At 36.5% G+C, this 26,280-nt stretch overlaps 1 protein-coding gene across 5 annotated transcripts in view; it reads right to left on the reverse strand.

Moving 5' to 3' along the window:
• Positions 1–26,280, reverse strand: part of DPP10 (dipeptidyl peptidase like 10) — a 613,760-nt gene that overhangs the window by 55,141 nt on the left and 532,339 nt on the right. For all 5 annotated transcript variants that reach the window (XM_084892516.1, XM_084892515.1, XM_084892519.1 and 2 more), the window contains 3 exons: positions 16,649–16,772; positions 10,375–10,413; positions 4,992–5,099 (listed from right to left, as the gene is read on the reverse strand). In XM_084892516.1, coding sequence (XP_084748642.1) covers positions 4,992–5,099; positions 10,375–10,413; positions 16,649–16,772 — 271 coding nt within the window. The remainder of the gene's footprint in view (positions 1–4,991; positions 5,100–10,374; positions 10,414–16,648; positions 16,773–26,280) is intronic.

A 26,280-nucleotide genomic window follows, 5' to 3' on the forward strand; every position in this document is an offset into this window, starting at 1 on the left:
CCAGGTTGATGCTGATAGCCATAGTTTACTTTCATTGTTACATAGTATTTTATTGTATAACTATAGCACACTTTTATCTGTTGCTTATTTTTTACAGCTGTTTCCACATTTTTGCTTTTTAAAACAAGTTGCCTAAAACAGTTTTATCAATGTCTCATGATGGCCTAGCAACAAGAGACAAACAACAAGAAATGGGATTGCCTGGGCAGAGGATATAATTAATGTCTTTCACTCAACTAGCTAGGGACAAAGCATTTTCCAAAGTTATAGTCTACCAGTAATACTGCTCCACATCATTCTCACTTCTGCACCAAAAGTTCATTTCAGCAGGCTAATGATTTTTTTCAAAAAAATGAGTATGAAATTGTAACTCATTAGTTTTGTTTTTATGGAGCAAATATTCAGACCTACAGAAGGTTAAATGAATAGTAAATGAGAATCATACAATTCTATCTAGATTTACTAAAAGTCAACTTTTGAATATATGCCCTCACTTCTTTTTGTTTGCTTGTTTGCTGAATCATTTGGTAGTAATATATATCAGGCTATTTCAGCTCTAAATACTTTAATATATATCTCTCAAGATTAAAAATATTTTTCTATTGTAATATAAGCAAATTGCATATCACACCTATGAATAGTCACATTTGTATAATCTAAATACACATACTATACTCTAATTTTCATAACTGATCCAAGCAACTCAAGTAACTTTTTAGATAATATATACATAAATATATATGCAAAAAAACAAACAAAACAAAAACCTTCCTATGTTTTGGTACAAATCTGTATTTGACATTTCCCTAAATTGTCTATTTCTTATTCTAAACATCTAGCCATTTAAGGTCAACAAAAAGCATAAGACTTCTTAACTTTTTATATACTTTCTGTTGTTGCATTATAACACTTTACAAGTATTTGTTGAATAAAAATATGAATGCAAAGATGAAACAGAATTTCTGAGACCTGAGACAGGCATTTCCCAAAGGAATTTTGAAAATCACATAGTTTATTCCAAATTCTTACAGGACAACCTCCCACTGATGGTTCACCTTACTCATTTCCAGATCCTACTTAGAATGATCCAATGACAGGACACTAACATTTCAGGGTGTTAATTCACATTTTTTTACCCAAATTCAAGAATAAAATATCTCAAAACATTAAAAAGTTAAACTTTGTTCAATGTGTGTACTTATCTGGAGATGCTTTCATTTCACAGATTTCTTGGTTGATTATATTTTCTTTTTTTCAGAGAATGTGTGTGTATGTTTTGAACACAAAGGCCACATTAAAAGTGATCATGAGAAAATATTCAATGCTTTAAAATTCCTGAAACCAATGTTTTCAAGAATATACTTTGTGCATTATTCACTTCAATCATGCATCTAGAATCAAATTAGGATGCTTCTAAATCTAGAACTAAGAGAACTCTTGCTGAAATTCATTATAACAGCCATGCAACCTTTGGATTTTATTTCAAACATATGTAACTGCCTACTCATTTTCTCTCTACTAGGGCAAATCTGGGCTGAGGAATAAGTCTGTACAACATTTCACATATAATGGCATAGACTATTTTTTATAGTTATATATTCATATAACTATAAACATGTATGCAGTGAGCATATTAAATTTGCTATATATGCAGTGAGCATATTAAGTTTGATCTGGGCTCTATATATAAAATCCCAATGTCAATCAGAGCATTGTAGACAATCATACTGTAAATCCAAAATACATATGAAAGTACTTAACTATCTTTATGAGGGGTTGTCTATACCTCAATTTTTTTCCCCATCCACCTTCAACAAGATAATTTAACCACCTTCAACCACAGGCAAGATAATTTAACAAAACAGGAAAGAATAATCATTTTTACTCCAAAATAATCATTCTTTCTGTGTTACCATGCTATTTATTTATTATATTAACTTGTTTGAACAGAAACATTGATTGTGACAATTAAATCATAGTAGACTTTTGACAAGGACAATAGGACAATATACTTTAAGTTGAACTCATAGTTCACTTTTAGTTTTAAAATAAACAGCAATAAAATGAATCATTTCATTCATTCTCAAAAGAGGGCTGAAAATCTAGAATGAAGAGAGAGAGTGTGTTTTTATTTAGGACATTAGACATTAGGTACCTCTCTTTGAACTGGTACAGATTTGATCTTGCTCACTAAAATTAAATACTAATTTTATATTCCTATTTACAAATTGGAAATGCATTGGTATCAGTAAAGTTTAACAATGCACTTGATTTTTACCTGATCACACAGTTCTTTCAGATTTCTTATATTATATTCTGTTTAACTTTTAGAGCACCTAGATATGGGAAATATTGTAGTGCTTAAAAATAGCATGCTTTAATTTACTGTCTATTCATCATATGAGGTGAACTAATTGTTTCAGACAATGTCCTAATCAGATACAACAGTGCAATTTAATGAAAAATTATATTGGGTTGATTAGGTGGTAGAATTATGGATGAGACATTCTATTTTCTACAGTATTTGTAATGAATAAACATTCAAAATTGTTTCCAGTGAAATCATCAGCTATCATGAGCAAAATGTGGTAATGCTGTGTAGAGGAAGCAAGTGGATCCACCAATATAATTTTTCTCTTAACACAATTTGGGAAGATGCCAGGGCAATCACTTATGCTTATGAATCTGGACCACTTAACAAGATTAAAACACAGCTTCTTATCTCATACTAGAGGCCCGATGCACAAAATTCATGCACTCGGGGGTTTCTTCAGCCGACCTCTGCCCTCTTGCAGTCCAGGAGCCCTTGGGGGATGTCTCACTGATGCTTTAGGCCTCGACCCCCTGAGGAGTGGGCCCAAGCCAGCAGTTAGACATCCTCAGTGTACTGGAAGGTAGGGGAGGCTCCCACTACCACTGCTGCACTCGCCAGCTGTGAGCCCAGCTTCTGGCTGAGTGGCACTCCTGCTGTGGGAGTGCACTGATTACCAGGGGGCAGCTCCTGCATCGAGTATCTTCCCCCAGGTGGTCAGTGCACATCATAGCTTCTGGTCGTTCTGCCATCGAGCCAAAAACAGCTCTCCGACATCTCCGGATTGCAAGAAGGTACAGTCCAGGCCAAGGGACCCCACTGGTACATGATCAGAGCCAGGGATCAGGGAGGAATGCAGGAGGTTGGCCAGCCAGGGAGGGTTCACGGGAGGGCTCCAGGGCCTATCTGGGATGTCTTGCTCAGTCCTGATTGGCCAGACCCCAGCAGTAAGCTAACCTACCAGTCTGAGTCTCTGACCCCTGGTGGTCAGTGCATATCATAGCTAGCAGTTGAGTAGCCTTAGCATATTATTAGCACATTTCGCTTTGATTGGTTGAAGGGATCATATTGGGCTTTTATTATATAGGGTGTGAGAAAAAAATGTGGCCATGTCTTTGAAGAATAAAACCTTTCTCCTGACTATTGGTTGCATTGCAGGATGTAGGATGTAATAGTTTCAGATATGGTAATTCAGAAGTTAGAAATCTAAATAAAAATGCTAAAATAAATAAATAAATAAATAAATGGGAAAATATCAGAAGTGATCAAAAGTTTAATAGTATGAAGTAAAAGTTTTGCAGAGATCACAGAAATCGACTGAAGCCATTACACTCCAGTAATATTTGACAAATGAGGCAAGAGCATACATTGGAGTCCAGACAGTCTCTTGAATAAATGATGTTGGGAAAATTGGACAGATATATGCAAAAAATGAAACTACACCATGAACTTAAACCATACACAAAAATAAACTAAAAATGGAAGAAAAAAAAAACCACTTAAATATAAGTTATGAACCCATAAAAATCCTAGAAAAACCATACTCAGCCAAATCTGAGACATCTCCCCTAGCTATATGTTTACTGATACAGCTCCTAGGGCAAAGGAAACTAAGGAAAAATTATACAAATGGGACTATATAAAAATAAAAATCTTCTGCACAACAAAAGAAACCATCAATAAAAATTTGACAGTGATACATCAAAATATATAAGAAACTGATACAACTTAACAAAAGGAAGGCAAACAATCCAATTTAAAAATGGGCAAAGGACCTAAATAAACACTTCTCCAAAGGAAACAAACAAATAGCCAAGAGACATATGAAAATTTTCCCTAAGTCACTAATCATCGAAGAGATGCAAATTAAAATAACAATGAGGTATCACCTCACACATGTTAGAATGGCTACAACAAATTAAAAATAGAACTGTCATTTGACCCAATGATCCCACTTCTAGGAATATATCCTAAGAAGCCTGAAAACACCGATTAGAAAGAATATACGCACCCCTATGTTCATAGAAGCACAATATATATAAGATATGAAAACAATGACTTTTTATACTTAGATAAACTGTATAAACTATTAACATTCACTTGAAGCTTAGAGAGAAACACACACACACACACACAAAACATTTCCCCTCTATAGTTTGGGAATCCATAAAAATATAACTGTACCATATTTTCTTATGTGGGTATACTATACTTTATTTAACTATTTAATTTCTGATGGCCATTTAGGTTGTTTCAACGAATTAAAACTTTTATAACCCTTTGGAAGTATTACTTGTACAAAAATAGGTGATATGTATTTATTGAATAAACAAACCAAAAACAAACAAAAAAAAAACCTCTAGATTTTCTATAGTCTTTGAAAGTAGAAGTTAGATACTTTTTATTTATTAAATTCTGAATTAAATTCTGAATAAATAAAATTTAAGGTCCTCAACTCCTAGCACACTTTGTATCTTGCTAAATTCTGTTGGATGTTGAAACTGTTTTGTGAGAAGGCACAGTTTGGATTATGGCTATGGGTTAGCATTCCTTTTCCTATATCCCGAGTTGGATATACAGCTGGGCTCCCAGGCATTATTTGTAGGTTCAGAATGGTGACCAGAGTTGGGCCTTCATGAACATGATCTCAATGAAACCAAACCACAGAAGAAGCACTCACCTGGTCGAGGAACATGGCTATGTGGTGGAATTCCCCACGGCCCCCTTGCTTAACAGGAACTGTCATAAAGAACCTGCTGCCATCTCTGGAAAACACGGGCTCCTCATCCTGAAATGTAGAAGGGACATGACAGTCTCACATGGCACAGGAGATTTGTGCTGCCAACTATTGCTAAAGCGGGTAGGGAGTAGACCAGCTTTTATTTTAGAATTTGTTTGGAAAATGGTCAAAAAGTGTATGATGATCTATATCTTAAGTGAACTCATGCATTATGTGTATGTGTGTGTTTGAGTGATGGGAAAGATAGGATGTTTCTTAAACACAGGATACAGATGATTTACAGTTAACCTAAAGGCAGTTTTTAAATTGGTTCAAAAGAACTTCCATATCTTTTATATAAGATATGGTTATGGTTAGCAATTTATTCTTAAAAATAAGAATAATATAAGCACCTTCACCAGTTTATCAAAATAATTTGCTTTTATTTTATTTATTTATTTATTTAATATATTTTATTGATTTTTTACAGAGAGGAAGAGAGAGGGATAGAGAGTTAGAAACGTTGATGAGAGAGAATCATCAATCAGCGGCCTCTTGCACACCCCCTACTGGGAATGTGCCCGCAACCAAGGTTCATGCCCTTGACCGGAATTAAACCTTGGACCTTTCAGTCCACTGGCCGATGCTTTATCCATGAGCCAAACCAGTTTCTGCGCAAAATAATTTGTTTTTAATTAAGAAATTTTTATAATATAATATTTAATATATTTTTCTGAAAATTTCAGCAACTCTGCATTCTTGAAGGAACATTTCTAGTGGTATATACATAAATTTATTAAAAGTAAAAACTCAAAAAGCCACAAATAGGAAGGAATCTGTTGAAAAACATTTCATTCATATCCCCCATCCTTACTGCTCACCCCTGCACAAACCCACACGCCCAGTTGATGTTTTTTAAATTAAACTCTAGTGGCATGTTAAATTAAGAAAATTATTTTTTATAATTAAGTTATGGAAACTACACATATAGATTGCTTTCTCTTGCTTCAGGGGGAACATTAAGAAAATGGATTTACCTGACTAAAGATTGTGTTCTTTCTTATTGGATTACTGAAAGTGATTATACATATGGCATAATGAAAGGCTTTGATAGGATTTCCTCTCTAGGGCGTTAAATGGCTTAAGGCCCCTTTTAGATGATCTGGCCCTCCACTCTCTCTGATCTCACCTTCTTCAGTACTCCTGTTGCCTTTTTGTACATGTTTCTTCTAAATAGAGCCTTTGTGCTATTTATCCCCTATCTGGCTCTTTCTCTAATCTTTCATACCACTGCTCTACTTCACCTTATCAGAGAGGGATTTCCTGATTACTTTATGTAAAGGGTGACCAAGGAAGCCAGGTCATTGAACTCTATATGAATTTCTTATGTGTGTGGGTGTTTAGCTGCATAGCAGGTAGAGTGCCTATAGAATGGAAGCCCCATGGTACAGGAACCTGTATTCTCCACTGCTTTAGCTCCAGAACCTGGAACAGCAGCAGTCATAATTGTGCTTAATAATTATTTCCTGAATGAATAAGTAAATTAATAACTATTTTCATAATATCAAGAGTCTCATTCTATCTTTATTATTAAGAATATCCATTGATAAAAAATATAAGAACAATATTTCACTTGTCTACTTCATGGACATTCATGAAAATATAAGACAATATATACTAGTATGTGAATAATTTAAAATCTGAAGTAACATGCAATTCAAAAGGTGGAAAAATTGCATTGCTGGGTATATAATAAATACTTAAAAGGTACTTGATTCTAAATCACACCTTTCAATTATGAGATAATTTATATTTCATTACTATCTCCTGTGTTATATTTCTCTTTCTCTCTCCTTTTTTTTGTTGTTGTAAATCTTATTTTTTGCTTAAACTCGGGAAACAAAATATATTTTCCAAATTTTTCTAGTTAGAGAGTATCTCCTAGTTAAGAAATATCTTCTCAGAGATTCTAAACTTTTTATTCATCTCTTCCTGGCTTGCAGTGTACTTTCTTATATGCTTGACTTTTTTCACCAGGCAAGTAATAATTAGAGGAATTTTGCAATTTTGTCTTTTTTAGCTCTATTGTCTAGGACATAATAAGTATCCAAATCATAACTAAATAGATAATGCATGTGTGCAATGGACAAAAATATTATATATATATATATATATATATATATATATATATATATATATATAATCACATTTAGTCCAACCTATTAGCTCACCCTCTACTCAACATTCTCCATTTGTGTTTTGCTTCAAAAATGAAGTGCGTTTTTTATACTATGAGAATGCATGAGCATCCTCCCTTCTCACATTAGCCCTCCAAATCTGGTGCTTTAAAAATAATTCAGTAAAGACAGATGAGGACTCTAATCTTTAATGCATAGTTGGGCTTAAAAACCTGCAGCAGTAGATGGTTCTAACTATGAACATACTACTTTAGGCAGAACCCTCTCCTACAATCAAGTAAAGAAAGTGGAGCCAACATCACTGTCAATCCTCACAACCTTAAGCAAGTCAGTGTTTATGACGCACAGGGCAGTGAATTGAGGATACACTTCATCCCTGACCAAACAGTTTATATACTGGTTATCCCAACTGTAAGTCTTTTGAAGCTAGGGCAAACATACCCGCTTCTCTGCTCTTCCTGCTCTCCAGAAAGTAAGCATATAATGACACTCATAACGACTGTCATTTTCATCTTTTAAATTTCATCAAATTCTAAGTATTTAATGAAATTTCCTTAGGCTTCTGGAGAGAAAGTCAACTGTGACAAACTATCATTTGCATTTTCTTACTGAATAATTGATCACTGGTTTCTTTGCTTAAAAAATGTTTCTATTACACATTCATGAAACTGGTATTTAAAATGTAGATAACAGCTGAAACCGGTTTGGCTCAGTGGATAGAGCGTCGACCTGTGGACTGAAAGGTCCCAGGTTCAATTCTGGTCAATGGCATGTACCTTGGTTGCGGGCACATCCCCAGTAGGGGGTGTGCAAGAGGCAGCTGATAGATGATTCTCTCTCATCAATGTTTCTAACTCTCTTTCTCTCTCTCTTCCTCTCTGTAAAAAAATAAATAAATTAAATTAAAAAAAATAAACATAAAATGTAGATAACAAAATACCAAAAAAGCATGTATTATGTTGGTGTATGTTAGACAGTTATGAATGTCACTGACAATAAAAATTATAGCAAACTAGGTTTAATACTCGGGACAATTCAGAGTACATCAATATTCATATATTATTGTTTTTCATTGTTTTTATTTTCAGTATTTAAATTAATTTTGTGAGAGTTTATTTTTATGTTTTATTTTTTAAAATATATATTTTATTGATTTTTTACAGAGAGGAAGGGAGAGAGATAGAGAGCTAGAAACCTCGATGAGAGAGAAACATCGACCAGCTGCCTCTTGCACACCCCCTACCGGGCGTGTGCCCGCAACCAATGTACATGCCCTTGACCGGAATCGAACCTGGGACCTTTCAGTCCGCAGACGGACGCTCTTACCACTGAGCCAAATCGGTTTTGGCATTTTTTTTGTGTGTGTGAGAGTTTATTATTGGCTACAAAAATCAAGGTTTTTGCCCCAATTTCATTTTGCACATTGTCTAAGAATAAGCAATTGATATTAATATAAATAATAGGTATATATCTGATATATACATATGCCTACATGTGTATAATTCAACAAAGCAAAAGTTTAATCTATTTACCCTTTTATTTATTTATTCAGCAAAGATTTATTGAACTTTTAACAAGACTCTATATTAGGCATTTAGTTTACAATGGAAAACAAAACAAAAAAAATGAATATCCTACCTCTTCTGGTTAACTCAGTAAAGAAAATGCAGAAGTAATTGTGTATTACACAAAAATTACACTTGACTTTAAAATAAAATTTATTGCGGGAAGTGATTTTGTTAGTATAGTTAGAGTAGGTGACTTCTTAAGTAGGTGATTTATGGTAAGGTTTGTAAAATAAGAAACCTTTACATTAGAAAGTAGTTGAGGGACTTCTCTTTAGAAAAAAAATGGTTCGTATAAAGGCCTCATGAGTACAAGAGTTCATGTGTCTAGAGTGAAGAAAACAATTGAAAGCAAGGTATGGCACAAAGCTGAAAGTACTTTCAATGTAATTCCTTGTAGACCCTTTAAAAATGTTGATCTTTTTCTGTAAAATAAAAGGATAGACAAAAAAATGTTTTGGTTGTAAGATTGAAGTATGAGGGTGAGTTGGGTAGTGATCAAATCTATATCTCAACAAGGTCATTCAGCCAGCCTGCAATGTGAGGAACAGATAGGCAGGTGCCTTAGGGGTTGAGCAAGCACCAATTAAAGAAGAACTTCAGAACCTGTGGTTTAATGCTGGACAGAGTTTATGAACTGTAGAAAAATAACATGAGATCTTTGAAAGTAAGATCAAAGGTGTGGTGATGAATATATGCAGGTAAGGTTGAGAAAGAGTTTAAGAACAGACCTAAGATTTTAATAGCTGGATGGATAACTCCTTGACTCCTATGATAAGAAAACATAAGACTGAATAGAAAAGAGATGTGTTCAGTTTGTACCTGTGGAGTGTGCAATTACTTTTATAGATTTAGGAGGAAATGCCAAGCATGAGTGTAGATGTTTCAGAATCAGGCAAGCAAGTTGGTTGGAGATCTCAGTGTATGGATGTTAATTGAAACCATATATATGGATGAGAACTAGGAAAAGACTATAAAATAAAAGATGACAGTAAAGGGGAAAAAACAAATAAAACAAACTAAATAAAACACTCCTCTTTGAAAAAAGTAGTGATTGAGTTATTAGTAAAATGGGTTCAGACCTATGTGGATGATCTACGTGGGTTTACTTCTGAAATGTCCAGCATGAGACCATGTCGTAGAGACATTTGGTACTTTTTTATTGTGATCAGTTAGATTCCAGATTCATTTGTTCCACAAACTAGAACTGTGGGCTAGGATATATCTAACAGAGGAAGTGCTCATATTCTCCACAGAACCAATTTATTGGCAATCTGAGCACAGTTAATGGTTTCTATTTTTTTTTCTATCATCTGCATGAAAGTTTATTTATATGAATGATTCCAACAATGAATTATTGTTATTCTGCAACTTATATCCTATAATAAACAAGAAATATTTTCATAAATATGCATAAAAATGCTAAGTCATAAATATTTTCATGGAAAATCCTCAGTTAAACATGTAAAGCCTTAAAGTTATATTTCTAAAATAACTTTGGAAAGGTATAAAATTACAAATGGGTGAACTGGATGTGCACAATGGCCAAAATGTGACATAAAGAAACCAAATATACCATACCTGCTTGGAGAGCCACGTGTCTGATGTCATCTCATATTTCTGAAACAAAATCATTAACTTTATGAAGCATCTAAAGACCAAATGAGCATACATCAATTTAACACATTTTACAATGTTATTTCAGGCATTTTTTTTCTCTCTCATAACAAGGTGAAATACTAGGAATTAAACTGAATAAATAATTGTAAAATTGGGATTAAATGATCATTTAATTATAAAGACTTTTCTTTAGGGAACTCCTTAAGAATCCTCAGTAGTATATTACTAGGATAACAGATCATTTTTCTGCTCTCTTCCCTCACCTCACTCAAGCTGTTTTGAACCACTAGACACTGTCTCTTTTTGCCTCTAGGCATCATCAGGAAATAAAATTATTAAGTCCTTCAAAAGAACTGGGCAAATAGCCAGGAATAAAACTAAAAGGTAGACATTCCTTCAATATTCAATCACCTCTTCACCATAGTCATACACATTTGTAATGACAAAAATGCTATGTTCTTTTATTTTTTTTATTTTATTTTTTTGCATTACTATAAAAGCCTTTATTCTTACTTTTCCAGCATTATGCATTTCAATTTGTAAATTCCATGTTACATTAATCACATGAATATAGATGGGCAATTTTTAGTTATGAAGCTCTGTAATCAGTGTATTCCCTAGAAATGAAATAGTGGTAAAATTGGTGGTGAATTTTATTAAAGATTGACTATAGTTCATAAAAAGACAAGGTTTCCTTCACAAGTCATTAGACCTTTAAGTTTTCCTCCACTTGGTAAAAACAATTAAAAATAAATAAATATTATACTTTAATAGCACTATCTTAGAACTTTGTCTGACACTGTATTTGTTTATTTATTTATTTATTTATTTATTTATTTATTATTTTAATTTTAATTTAATTTTATTTTTTTATATATTTTATTGATTTCCCTCCCCTTCCTTCCATGCATACCCTCCCTCCCCAGAGTTTTATGTCCATTGGTTGTACTTATATGCATGTATACAAGTCCTTTGGTTGATCTATTATCTCCCCCAGATCTCCCTCCCCTCCCTCTGTAATTTGACAGTCTGCTTGTTGCTTTACTGTCTCTATATCTATTTTTTGGTTCATCAGTTTATAATGTTCTTTATTATCCATAAATGAGTGAGGTCATGTGGTGTTTCTCTTTCATTGATTGGCTTATTTTACTCAGCTTGAATAACCTTGCAAACAATAAAAATCAAAATGATATTTCAAAAAGAGAAATTAGACTAAATTAATCTCAAAATGAATATTTATAGATTTAAAAAGTTCAGTATCAGTTTACATCTAGTAATTTATGAAATACCTAGTTTTCTGTAACAAAGTTATTCTATAAGAAAAGTCTGAATGAAGAAAAGATTCATTTATAAAATGTAAATCCAAAATTTTCTTTTTCTTGATTTTTCCTTATATGAACCTCAGCAATAATCCATATCCTATCAAATAACACAGAAATATGCAAATTGACTGTATCTCTGCTACACCCACAAGCCACTCCCACCAGCCAATCAGGGGAGATATGCAAATCAACCCAACCAAGATGGCTGTAGCCAGGAAGAGAGCAGGGGGCTTGAGTTTCCCCGGCAATGAAGGAAGCCAAGCTTTCTGCCTGCCCTAGTTGGCAGATGCCTCTGCTCGAGGCTACAAAGTTTCAGTTACAGAGATAAATAAATTCCAACAAAAATGGCTGCAGCCACAGAGCGAGCAGGAGGCTTGGCTCCACTCAAGGCTACAAAATTTCAATGATTGAAGATACATAAATCCCAGATATCAGGGACTCAGTTTGGTTGCTGGGGGGCGTGACTAGCCTGCAAACTATGACAGGCCCCTCACACAGGCTGCCCATTACCCCAAGAAAACTCTCACCCTGATCTGGGACACCTTTCAGGGCAAACCAGCCAGCCCCCACCCATGTACTAGGCCTCTATCCTAAATAATCCTAAATAATAAAAGAGTAATATGCAGATTGACAACACACAAGATGGCTGTCCCCATGTGGTTAAAGATCCTGCCCCCATGTGGACACAAGAGGGCCACCACAAGATGGCCAGCAGGGGAGGGCAGTTGGAAGGGACCGGGCCTTCAAGGAAGGGCATTGAGAGGGACCAGGTCTGTAAGGGAGGGAAGTTAGGAGCAAACAGACTGGCAGGGGAGCAGTTAGACATAAATCAGGCTGTCATGGAGTGGTTAGAGGTTATTAGGCTGGCAGCCAGAAGAATTAGGGATAATCAGAAAGGCAGACAGGCGAGCAGTTGGTTGCCAGCAGTCCTGGATTGTGAGAGGGATGTCTGACTCCCAGTTTAAGCCCGATTCAGGTAGGATCAGGCCTAAATGGGCAGTCATACATCCCTCAAAGGACCCCAGATTGGAGAGGGGACCAGCTGGGCTGAGGGACACATACCGCCGTGCATGAATTTTATGCAGTGGGCCTATAGTTTTATTTTAAAAAACATAGAATAAAACATCAATTTTCATTGACTACTAATATCACTAAGTATTATTAGAATCCATGAGATTCCAAAATTTCACATGCAATTACTTATTTCATTTATAGTAGAAAGTAAAATATTTTAACTCTATAAATGGAATTAAATACAGTAGGACACCAATAATGTATCAAGTCAATATGTTAAGGTTCCCATGTCTATTTCTTTATTGAAGCAGTTTAACATATATTTGCTGTTACCTGCATAAATTATCATCCAGTAGAAAAGATGATAAGCTGGTTTCAACTTCTATATATGCATTCCAATGATTTTTATTATTTTCAGCTTATTTTATAATTTATTTTATATTTTTAAATTTGAAACGTACACAAAAATTAAGACAAGGGCATAATAATCTCTCATAGACCCATCACCCACTTCAAAAATTATCAAAAATATACCATATTTTATTTCATCAACCCTCCCATACTTTATCATTAAATTATTTTAAAATAAGTCCCAAATATCATATTATTTCACCTGTAAATTCATCACTCATTTTTAATATATATCTTTAAATAGCAATAAGACAATTATCACACTTACCAAAATTAATAAATATTCAATTTTATAGTCCAATATCCAGTCAATACTTAATTTTCCTTGATCTCAACAAATGTCTTCTTTTTTCTTTTACATTAAATTATTTATTTTTATTTTATTTTTAAATTAATTTATTTTTTTATCTTTATTGTTGAAAGTATTATATTATATAGCTTCTCCTTTTCCCATATTAAGCACTTCCAGCCCACTGCTGTCCCCCCCACATCCAGGCCCTCACCACCCTATTTTCTATGTCCATGGTTTATGAATATGAGCATACAAGTTCATTGGGTGATCTCTTTCCACCCACCTTCCCCTGCTTTCCCTCTGAGTTTCAACAGTATGTTCATGCTTCTCTGTATTTGGGTCTATTTTTCATCATTAGTTTATTTTGTTCATTAGATTTCACATATGAGTGAGATCATGTGATAATTATCTTTATCTGACTGGCTTATTATGCTCAGCATAATACTATCCAGAGCCACCTATGCTGTTGTAAATGGTAAGAATTCTTTCTTTTTTATTGCCACACTAGAAGTCCGATACATGAAGATTCGTGCAAGAATGGGCCTTCCTTCTTTTCCCTGCTGCCGGCACTGCCTTTCTAATCAGGCCCAGAGCTACCTCTTTCCTCTCCAGCCCCACCTTTCTAAGTTGCCTAGAGGCCCTGAGTGGCTTGGGCTGTGCAGAGCACTCGTGTCAGTGCAAGCATGGTGATTACCCAAGCATCCTGTACTGCCCCAGGCAGCTCGGAGCCTGTGTATGCAAATTAAATAGCCATCTTTGTTTGGTTAATTTGAATACTCACTCCTAATTGGCTGGTGGGCATTGTGACAGTACAATCAATTTACATCTTTCTCATTTACTAGTGTATATAGTATTCCATTGTGTAAATGTACCATAGTTTCTTAATTCACTCATCTGCTGATAGGCACTTAGGCTGTTTCCAAGTCTTAGCTATTGTAAATTGCGCTGCTATTAAAATAAAGGTATATATACACCACAAGAGGAGACTCCATCTATGAAGGGAACAATGACATTCAAGATCAAACAGCATCAGGAAAATTCAGATATCTCATGTAGGGGGCCTCTGTAGAATGTCCAGCCCAGGAGATATGAGAGCATGCACCACTGGGTCCCACAAAACATCTACCCTGTTTCCCTGAAAATAAGACAGTGTCTTATATTAATTTTTTCTCCCAAATTTGCGCTAGGTCTTATTTTCAGGGGATGTCTTATCTTTCCATGCCCTAGGTCTTATTTTTGGAGGATGTCTTATTTTCGGGGAAACATGGTATTGCATAAGACCAACTCAAAAATCTGGGTGGCGTAGCACTTTAATATAATATATATAAACAATTACAAAGGAACAGGTAAAATGGGGAGACAAAGCAACAATCCCCAAAAAGAGAGGGGGAATCACCAGAAAAGAAACTAAATGAAATGAAGGCAAATAATTTGTCAGATACAGAATTCAGAATAATGGTTAAAAGGATGCTCAAATGTCTGGATCAGAAATACAGACAATTCATTGAAAATTATAAGGAGCTCAATGAAAATTCATCAACATGAGTAAGAATCAAGTGAAAATGAAGAATAATATAGGTGTAATAAAGAACACAATGGAAGGTATCAACAGTAGACTCGAAGCTGAATACTAAATCAGTGAGTTAGAAAACAAGGTAGAAAAACACAAGCAGAGATGGAACTGAAAAAAAATTATAATTCAGAAGGATAGTCTAAGGGAGCTTTGGGACAACATGAAATGAAACAACATCCACATAATAAGAAAGCCAGAAGGAGAGGAAGCTGAGCAAGTAATAGAAAACTTGTTTGAAGAAATAATGATAGAAAATGATCCTGACTTTGGTAAGAAAAAAATCACACAAGTCTAAGAAGCACAGAGTCTCAATCAAGATGAACCCAAAAAGACAATACCAAGACACATCATAATTAAACTGGCAAAAGTAAAAGACAAAGAAATAATCTTAAAGACTGTAAGGGAGAGATAGAGTTACCTACAAGGGATCTCCCATTAGACTATCAACTGATTTCTCAGCAGAAGCACATTAATCCAGAAGGGAATGAAACAAAGTATACAAATCAAGGGACTGAATTCAAGCATACTCTATCCAACAAGTATACCATTCAAAATGGAAGGGGAAATTAGGAGCTTTACAGACAAAAAAAAAAAAAAAGGTAAAGGAGTTTATTACCACCAAACCAACAATGCAAAAAAATGCTAAATGGACTGTTTTATTTTAATTTTTTTAATTACAGTTTTATTTTTTTAAAATGCAGTTTCTCTTGCCGAAACCGGTTTGGCTCAGTGGATAGAGCATCGGTCTACAGACTGAAAGGTCCCAGGTTCGATTCCAGTCAGGGGCATGTACCTTGGTTGCGGGCACATCCCCAGTAGGGGGTGTGCAAGAGGCAGCTGACTGATGATTCTCATCAATGTTTCTCTCTATCCCTCTCTATTCCTCTCTGTAAAAAATCAATAAAATATATTTTTTTTTAAATGCAGTTTCTCTCTTTGATTTTTTTTTTTTTTTTTTTGGTATATCTAGTACAGGGAAGCAACAAACTAAAGATTTTAGAGGGTTTTTGTTTTGTTTTGTTTTGTTTTGTTTTGTTTTGTTTTGTTTTATTTTATATATATAGATTGCTAGAATTCTTCTCTATTTAGCTCCAAATTCTGTTACTTGTCTTTCAAATTTCAATCACAATAGTCTCAAACTGTGATTCTTCCTGTCTTCTTGAAGCAGGGATTCCACTGCGCCTTTCTTGGGCACCATATCCATTGCACTGTGGTCTCAAAAATGTTACTAATTAAAGGTCATATCAATACTCATATTATGTATTAAATTTATTTCACCTTTTATTTTTTAATTCTCCTGATGTCCAACATCTGAAAATAGATTTTTAATATTTTTGTATAATAAACCTTTAAAAAACCTAATTGTTGAAAGTATTACATATGTTCCTACCCCCAACCCATATTGACCTCTTCTAGCCTACTCCTCCCCATACCCCAGACCTTCACCACCCTACTGTCTATGTCCATGGGTTATGTATACAAGTTCTTTGGTTGACCTATTCCTACACCCCTCCCTGCTTCTTCCCTGGTACAATTTACACGATGGAATACTACGCAACTGTAAAAATGTAAAATAAAAATAAATATCATTTGAAGCATACAAGAAATGTAAATTATACTCACTTTACTACAAGCACCAGTTGTGGTCTCACAGACTGTGAGGATGGAAATGTTCTGAGGTCGGTTTAACCATCTGACCACCGTCTTGGTATTGCTTACCCATTTAACCATTGTGATATAATATTCTCTAGTTGGAAACAAAATTAAAATTTACATTTAGAGCCAGAGAACTTGTATAGTACCAACTATGTACATTGTTATATGTAACAATAAATTAAACACTATAGATATAAGAATATCACATCATAACAATTTCTATTTATGTATATAAACATATATTTCAAATATTAAGATATATAAATACAAATACATGTCTATGTATGTATATATCTACTTGTGTGCAAACACACACACACACACACACACACATATATATATATATATATATATATATATATATATATATTCACATCTACAAATATACAGAAAATTTGAGAATAAAATTAAAAGTAAATGTTTTTCCAGAAAGAAAATTCTTGAAAAGATAAAAATAATAAAAATACTAGAAATTTATAAATAACTAGAGGCCCAGTGCACTAATTCATTCAGAGGTGGGGTCAGGCTGGTCTGGCCCCAATCAGGGCAGATCAGGGCTGGGCCTGTCAGGAGGAGGAGGAGATGGTGGGAGGTTGTCCAATTAAGGTAATGGGTGCTGATTGCAGGTGAGGCTGGCTGTGGGGAGGGGTGTGGATAGTGGGCCAGCCAGCCCTGCCCCCAAATGGGGTGAGGAGATAATTGGGGGCCAGCAGCCTGGGTAGGGGCCATGGGTGGTGGGCTGGCCCTTCTCCTGATCAGAGTGGGGGGGGGGGGCTGATTGGGAATGGAGCTAGCTAGGGGAAGGGGCTGGGGACCAATCAGGGCAGTGGGTGCCCTTTGGGGTGGGGCTGGCTGGGGGAAGGGCTGCAGGCCAATCATGGTGGGGTGGGCTAATCGGGGGTGGGACTGGCTGGAGAAAGGTTGGGGGGCATTTGGTCAGCCAGGCTCACCCTTGATGGGGGTGGAAAGTCCAATTAGGGGCAGGTCAATAGGGGGGAGGGATGGAAGAAGGGGCAGCGGGAGGTTGGATGGCCAGCCCCAACCCTGATCTGGTTGGTTCGCTGGCCACAGTAGGAGTCATAGTGACCAATCATTCTGGTCTTTATGGCATTATGGTCATTGGCTTTATATATAGAGAGATTCTATCCTCTCCTAATTAGTAATGATCTATGTACAAACTAAGTATACTTTTGATAAGCTAGGTTCTATTTTATTTCTTTAAAATATAATCAATAATAAATTTAAAAGAAAAGCTTATTCTTGACAATTACTTTTTGTGCATAGCCTCCATGTTATTTAACTCTATTCAGAACTACGAATGGTTTGTTTTAGTGTTTGTCAGCTATGGGCAAAGGGCCAGTCTCAGTGTTATTCATAGTATTGTCTACAATATTTTTTCACTCGTATTTATTTAAAACTGAAGGAGAAGAGTGGGCTATAGAATACTAATTTGGGAGGCCTATGATGTCCTCAGGCTGGTTGTAGATTGGGAGTTTATGTTTGTTTTTTATATTTCTTTCACTGTAGATTCTGTTTGGAAATTTACCTATATTATATATGACACAATTCCCAAGACAAACAGAAGAAAATGCAATTACCAAAATTGATCCCATTAATAACAACAACATGAAAAGCAACAGCTTTCCAACCAATGTGCCCAGTTTCAGAATAGATGAGATACTTTAGCAATGGCTTGAAAAGTGCCATCTGTGAGTATGATCTTCAAATTAATCCACCTGGTTTTAATGTGACGTGGGGGAAAAATCACCCGTGGGAGAAAAGCCTTGTGAGACAAATCACCTGTCCTTATACACATCTGGGTTAGACATTCAGCTACATGAATCTTACACTTCTAACATTACTGAGTACCTACTGCTTCCTCTAGCACACCTGTTAGCCCATCACAGTGAAGATGTGAGTAGTAGGGCAAGCATAACTTATCATACAGCGAAGCCTGCAGTATTTTTTCAGCACTCTCATCAACACATTAGTCAGCTTTCACAACCCAACTGAGTCCCACTTGAAAACTGCCCAGAAACCCAAACCAATCATTGTGGCAAGTTCCCCAAACACAGTTAACAAGGCAAGGAAACTTCAAACCAAATATGCATCTGATTTAGGATTAATCTTTGCCCAAATCAGTGAATGTTGCCTTTCTTTAAATAATTATGTCCTGTTTATTTTTACTTTGTTTTGTTTAAAGTGATTTACTAGTATTTTGCGTACATTATTTTACCTGGCACTGTGAATTCTAAAACAGGGAAAATAGAAGTATTAAACTTTAAAAGATTTATCTAGAAGATTTAACATGGAGAAAATGATGGTGAGTACTATAATCAATCAGGAGAGAAAATACTGAATTCTGACAATATATATTTATGATTAATTGGCATAAATGTTCTTTGAATTAAAGAAAAAAATGATATAATTATTGTAAACAGTTCACCAAAGACCACAGAATCAAGGTCACATTTATGGAAAAAAATATAAATAAAATATAAATAAAACTGGTTTTCAAAATATACAATAAAATACATAAAGGTTTTTAAAATAAATAAATAACATCAGCAACAAAAAATTTAAATATTCATCTTGAGTGTTTTCCCTTTTAAAGTAGCCCTCAAGTTACGGAGTGACAGGGCAAAATAACATTCAACATCACTGGTATAGGCTGAGAAAAATGGGTCACAAAGTGGAATAACTAAAAAATATTTCTAATTAGTACAATAATGTCACAGAGTAAGGAGAAACCAAAACCAAACCACTACCTCTACTCTTCAGCCTACAGATTTCTGAACATAAACAATAATCACTTTCCCCCCAAAGATGTGACAACACATAGTCTTTGGAAAAATCTGTAGGATTCATTATCATAAAAGTGATCTGTAATCATTTAATTATTTAAAATCCACACCTGTAAATTCCAGTAAAAATATTAAATACTTGCAATACCTTAAGCTCATAGTGTAACAGTTTACAAAATGTTTTTTCTTCCTCAGGTGAAATGAATTGTCTAATTTCCACTGGGCCTAAAGATATTCAAAAAGGGTCATTCTCTTAGTTCTTACCAGGTTTTATTCTGAAGCATCAACTCAGGCCATAACTCAAATAAAGGTAAGAGTCTCGCTTGGCTGGCATGGCTCAGTGGTTGACTATTGACCTATGAACCAGGAAGTCATGGTTTGACTCCTGGTCACGGTTCGACAGTAGGGGATGTGCAGGAGGCAGCTGATCAATGACTCTCATCATTAATGTTTCTATTTCTCCCTCTCTTTTCCTCTCTGAAATCAATATATTTTAAAAAGTAAGAGTCTGGACAGAATTAGTATTAAAGAAAAGTTTCATTCAAGATCTAAATTTGTTTGATAAAGGTTCTTTAGCTGATTCACTGATATATGTTTTTAAATAATGGGAGTACAAGGAAAGGAATTGGGAAGATAAATTATGCCTTTCTCCCATAAACTTATTATTTTCTTTTCTTTTTAGAACATATGAATGAATTGAAATTTATTTTACATTCTTTGACATTGGAACATAAGTATCTAGTTGAAGAATTCTATCCAATGTTAAGACTAGTGTGGGGACTTTTTTCTATTATAATTATAAACATTAGTTATTGTAACTAATTAAATCAAACAACCAAACAAACCAGAGGCACAAAACAAATGGCCTCTTACCTTCAAATTAAAAACAAATCTTGCTCTTTGGGTGGTGATTAAAGGATACAATTTATAAGGTAGCTCAAGTCATGAGAACATCTTTCTATATTCATCTTATTAATCATCCTCTCTATATTAGTACATATATATTTAATTATTATCATCATCATTTTGTTAGAAATAATTAAATTTCACATAAGAAATTTAAGTATAGTAGAAAAAAAGCATCACAAAAGGGGAAAATTATAATTACACTGACTAATGGAATAAGGTGCATTTATTGATTGGTATTTGACAGATCATGTGAAAATAAAATAAAAATATAGTAGGTGCTTAGACTGCATGCCAAAAAGAGTAAATATATAAATGATTATGAAGTGAATTAATTATTTAGATATTCTGTTATTGTAAGCTTAAGCAGCATCTCAAATGATATTGGTAGCTATGAACACAATACAAACTCCAGTAAAAAAGAGTGGGCATTTGATGCCTTAGTGGGGCATAGGAAAAGTATATTACTAATAAATTATGTTATGCATGTTTATCCTTTGACATTATAAAAATGACAATAACTTGGTATTGCTTGGGACTTATAGAATACCGCCACTAATAAATATGGAAATATTGTTACTAGTACTGGTATAAAAAATAATATATTTTAAAATATGTAAAGAATTTGAATTAGCTTATAAAAATTTAAGACTAACATGATAAAGGAAATACAAAAGACAGGTAAGGGAAATAAGTTACAGAGGGAAGCAAGTTTTACCACAGGTAAATCTCATGTTCAAAATACACTGATGTAAACAATGAAAACACGATCAGTTCACAATCCACGTAAGAAAAATACGTCAGGTTTTCACAAGGACACAAATACTACTCAGATAAATCATAGATGTACTAGTGTGTATATAGAGAAAGAAAAACTGAACACACACACACACACACACACACACACACACACACAGGAAACAACAGAGAGATGAGAAAGAAACAAAAACAGAGAAAGAACACTTCTCACATTGCTCCAGAAAAATCACTGTGCTCTTGTGGACATCTCCCATACATCCCTAAAGTAATAACAATGACACATTTCTTAAGGTAAGTACTATCCTTAAGTTATTTGTGTCCAATATTCTCCATTTGCCAGATCTATTCTCCAACTTTTCCCCTCACCATTTCCAGAAGCTGGACTCCACAATGAAGCTGCCTTGACAGCAGGAGTCCTCTGTAGGAACTCAGAGCTTGAGCAGAGCGCTGGGGTATGTAGGACCCACTCTATCGGGCACGGCTTGACCATGACTGGACTTTCTATCTGCGGACAGGTCCTACTAGATGGTCCATTTGTTCTTGAGCTACAGCCTCTTCAGGCTTCACCAGTGAGCCTGCCCCTCACTCCTGAAGACCTGGGGCGGGAATAGCTTTCTGCTGTTGCAGACTGGTTGTTGATTTCCCATCCTTTGTGAGTGTCCCTTTAATCTTGTCCATACCTTTCATAGTCCTTTAATTAATTATGCTTCATTACCTTTCTTGAGGGTGTTACCTTTTTAATTACTAGGACCCTGATCAATAAATTATGAAAGATGATTTGCTCTTTTAGATGTCAAGTATTTAACTAGGGGAGGTTTCAGGAATTTTACCTATGGGTACAGGGCTAAGATTAAATATTAGAGATATTGATAACCCTAAAACAAAATCAAGAAAACGGATAGTTTAGTTTCCATTTAATGTGCATCTAAATGAATGCAGCTTTTTTTTACTCACACCATTGATATCTTTGTATATTTTTTAATATTTGTGTATCTTTGGGTCCATTCAAGTGATATGCAGCCTCACAGTGTCTAAATGCAGATGTCATAAATTACATTGATTCCTTCCCCCTCTCCCCCCCCCCCCCGCCATGAATTGGACTAAAGCTTTCACCAAGAACAAATGAGTAAGAAACTACATTTTTGTTAAACTGGAGCATGAAAAAATACCAGTTTGGAAGTAAATGTTGATCTTGAGTTTTGCAACAAGAAGAGTAAATCATACACTTTGGTGCATTTCAGATGCCACAGTTGGCACTTACATAAGACCAAGAGGCATAAAAAGCAAAACCATTATGTACATTTGTAAATAAGGTATTACATGCCTCTCTCCAAATTATAGACCAACATCTTGGCTAAACCAAATAAATATCTGAATTATATTCAAATTCTTTTTCTTCATAAGATTTTTCTCACTTCACAGGATTATCCAATTTCAAAAAAAAATGGGATACAGCATTTTTTTTTTTTGTATTGGCTTTCCAATAGCTAAGGATATGTGATATCTCCTTGCAGGGGGTGACTAATTTTATCACATTGTACCTCACACGTTAAAGAGATGTACACTTCATTAATACTCCAAAAAATGACAATTTTCTGACTTTATGAATATTTGTGTATGATGATAATCTGCTGTAGCCTATAACTCATTGTGTTGCTGGTGGAATTAAGGCTCTTCTGTGGAGTCATAAGAAAAGCATTTCGGGAACGATGCATAGGAGATGAGTTGTAGTAGTAATACTTATTGGAGCAAAAATAAAGAACTGTCCCCAGGTGCCTGCTGTCCTATCCATGTCCAGATGCAGAGCTCCCTGGGAGACTGGAAGCCAGTCTTGCTGCAGAGGAAGGCCATTCTCTGGGGCTTCAAGCCCACACTTGTCCTCACCAAGCCCAGAAGGACCAGTGTCCAGAAGTTCTGTGCCACTGGCCCTGCATGGACAGAGCATCCAAAGCATCTCGTAGTTCAGTTCATTTCATGCCAAAGCTCTCATAGTCCAGCTCAGTTTCCGTCCTGTCCAGCCAGCTAGTCTCTGTTCCTGCTGCACTCCAGCTGGCACTGGCTGCCGCACCAGACCCATGCTCACAGGGGTGCACTGGAGCCTCACATGGCTGCACAGAGAGTGTGGGAAGGAAAGGAACCGGGAATGTGTGCTACTGACCAGGAGGGGACTTTGCTAAGCTTTGATCATATTATCTCCAGCCTGGAAAAGAGCAGATTTTCTTTCAAACTAATCAATGTGTTTCTTGTCTCTTTGCAGCCTTGTGCTGGGCCCTCATCCTATTATCCAATCTCTTTTCTAGACCTTCCAGTTGCCATGCCCTCATCCAATGTGATCCTTTTCCCAGGCTATCCTCCTCCCCTTTATGGTCACTGTCCTGGCTCCCACTCACTGCACAGTAGAAGGACCTCCCCTCTGCCATCTTGCCTTCCATGCACGTGCCTCAGCAGATGAATTTCCCCTCTGTTGTTAGCTCTCCCCACCTAAATAAAGTCCAGTGAAGTGGACAGGTAAGTCCCCCGAGGAGACTGGAAGCCTCCTTCCACTTGGATGGGGAGGGGATATGTAGGGATGTTAATCCCCTTGGCAGGAATTCAGCTATGTCCTGGGTGTCTGAAGCTGTGAATTCCAGATTTAGTCTTAAGTATAACTTACAGTCTCAATCAGGCCCAGAAAGTCTAGCTGCCTTCTCTTTGTTAACTGCTAGCTGGACACACTAATATTTAGAAACTCTCTCAAGTAACAAATTCAAGGTCAGGAACCACTATCATCTATTAGAAAGGAACCAGGATATTTTTTAATTGACCTCTATTTCAAAGACTTAAAAACAAACAAACAAACAAAACAAAACAAAACAAAACAAAACAAAACAAAGAAACCCTGCCTGGCTAGCATGGCTCAGTGGTTGAGTGTTGACCTATGAACCGAAAGGTCACAGGTCAATTCCTGATCAGAGCATATGCCTGAGTTGCAGGCTCAATCTTCATTGTGGTGCAGGTAAGAGGCAGCTGTTCAATGATTCTCTCTCATCATTAATATTTCTATCTCTCTCTCCCTCTGTCCCTCTCAGAAATTAATAAAAAATATATATTTTAAAAACCTGATGAGCATCTATATATATAAAAGCCCAGTGACCATTACAGCAGAATGACCAGAACACCGGTGGCTATGATGCACTGCGGCAGCCAACCAGCTTGATTCTGTCCCTATCGCCCCCCCCCCCTTTCCCTGACCAGCCCCACCCTGATTGGGTCCCCCACCTGCTTGTAACAGACACAGGGAGCACATGACTGTGCTGTCAGCACCCCTTTTGCGGGGAGATGCCCACCAGGTATACAGAAGGCACTCAGCGAGGAGTCTGCATGGGTTGAGTTCACACCTTCATGTTTTCTTCCCCCCACCACCACAATGCCAAAAGCAGCTTGATGCAGGACCCGTGCTGACCACCCACACAGAGAAACAGCGTGTGATTAGCACATGTCCCGCAGAGGCCTGCATCTGCCTCAAGAGGAATATGCTACAGACCCGGGGCGGGAAAATGGGGACTGAGACGAAAAGTCTGGGAAAAGCAGGGCCACACATGGCCGTGTTCTACACTTGCTGCCCAACCCTGCTCCCCGGCCCTCCGTGTGCAAAGGGCCTGAACTGCCACCCTTGGACAGAGGCCTATGAGTTGAGTGAACAACTGTGGCTGTGCCTGTGTCTGCACTCAGCCTCCTGTCCTCTTGGATAAGCAGGAGACATATTTATGTGACAGAATCTGAAATCTGCTTTATCAGTAATGGCGCAAATACTGCAAGACCCACATGCGTTTGTAAACAGGACTCTGTCCTGCTGTGTGTGATCCCAGATTAAAGGCCTGCTCTCTGCCGAGGAGGCTGCAAAGGCTGCTCCTCTCTCAAAGGCACACGACCTTGAGAGGTTTAAAAGGAGAAGGAAATAAAAATAAGACAAAATAGCAACAAGCTCTGACGCCGCTGCAGATGCTGTCAAATCCTCTGCACGGTGGGGATGTCAGAGCGCATATCCCCGAGCCTGGGGCTCAGGCGGCTGAGCTGCTGACACCTGCCAGGTCACCTAGCACTGGCCTCATCTACAGCCACTTTCAACCTCCTGCCAGCTCCTGGAGGCGTGGGCTCATGGATGTTAAAGCAACCCTGGGCTTTTTGATAAGAGAGAACCCATAACACCCCTTCAGGAACATGTTTTTAACTGTTCTGAGATCACGCTCCCAGCCTTGGCTACTCTCAGATAGGCCTCGGTGATACCACTCGCCTGATGCAAAGACTGACTGGGTTTCACAGAGCCCGAACCCGGAGCAGCCACCTCCTTTCAAAAGGAAGGTCACCCTGGCTGCAGGTCCTTGCTCTTCATTGCTTTGAATACTTCTTGCCACACCCTTCTCTACCCAGCAAAGCTCTTTAGAATTGAAGGCAGGTAAAGAGCTTCATAGACAAGGAAAAGCTAAAGGAGTTCACTCCAATTGCTGGCGGGCAGCCAAGAGCCCATTTGCCCTCCCCTCAGTTGGCCTGGCTCAATCAGCCCCAGCAGCTGGACCCCACCCATACATGAATTAGGGCACCGGGCCTCTACTTATAAATAACTGTATCAATTTCAAAGAGGGTAGTCAAACCCAGAGACAGGTAGAGTGAATTTCCTAAGGTCACAAAAATAAATGGTGGTAGAGATGTGATTCAAACACTCCAGTTTAGTACCCTTTCCTGAAAAATTCAGAGCATCAAACAAATGAAAGAAAATGATGTGATTAAGGATCACATAAAATCTCAAAAGTTTTTATAATTGTTTCATTTGTGACTAAATCTTTCATGACTGGTAGACTGAGCCCAGAAGTAGAAGTTTGGATCTGGTTTGGTTAACCCTACTGCATTCTCCATGTCAGTTCAGATGGCCTTTTAAGGTCTTCCATCATAATCTGGATGCAATGTTCTGTAACTTGATGAAACTGGCTTCACCTCTTTTCTAACTCTTTTGCTAACTAATCCTGAGGGTCTAACTCAACCTTTTTTTTTTTCCTCTTAAATCTCTGCGTCTTAGCTTTTCCACTACTAAAAGGAGCAGGTTATATAGTAGGTAGTAAATGAGAACCCTTCCATAGTTTTTTTATTATCTTT

The sequence above is a fragment of the Pipistrellus hanaki genome, assembly GCF_964339955.1.
Source record: "Pipistrellus hanaki genome assembly, chromosome: 8".
NCBI classification, from domain to species: domain Eukaryota; kingdom Metazoa; phylum Chordata; class Mammalia; order Chiroptera; family Vespertilionidae; genus Pipistrellus; species Pipistrellus hanaki.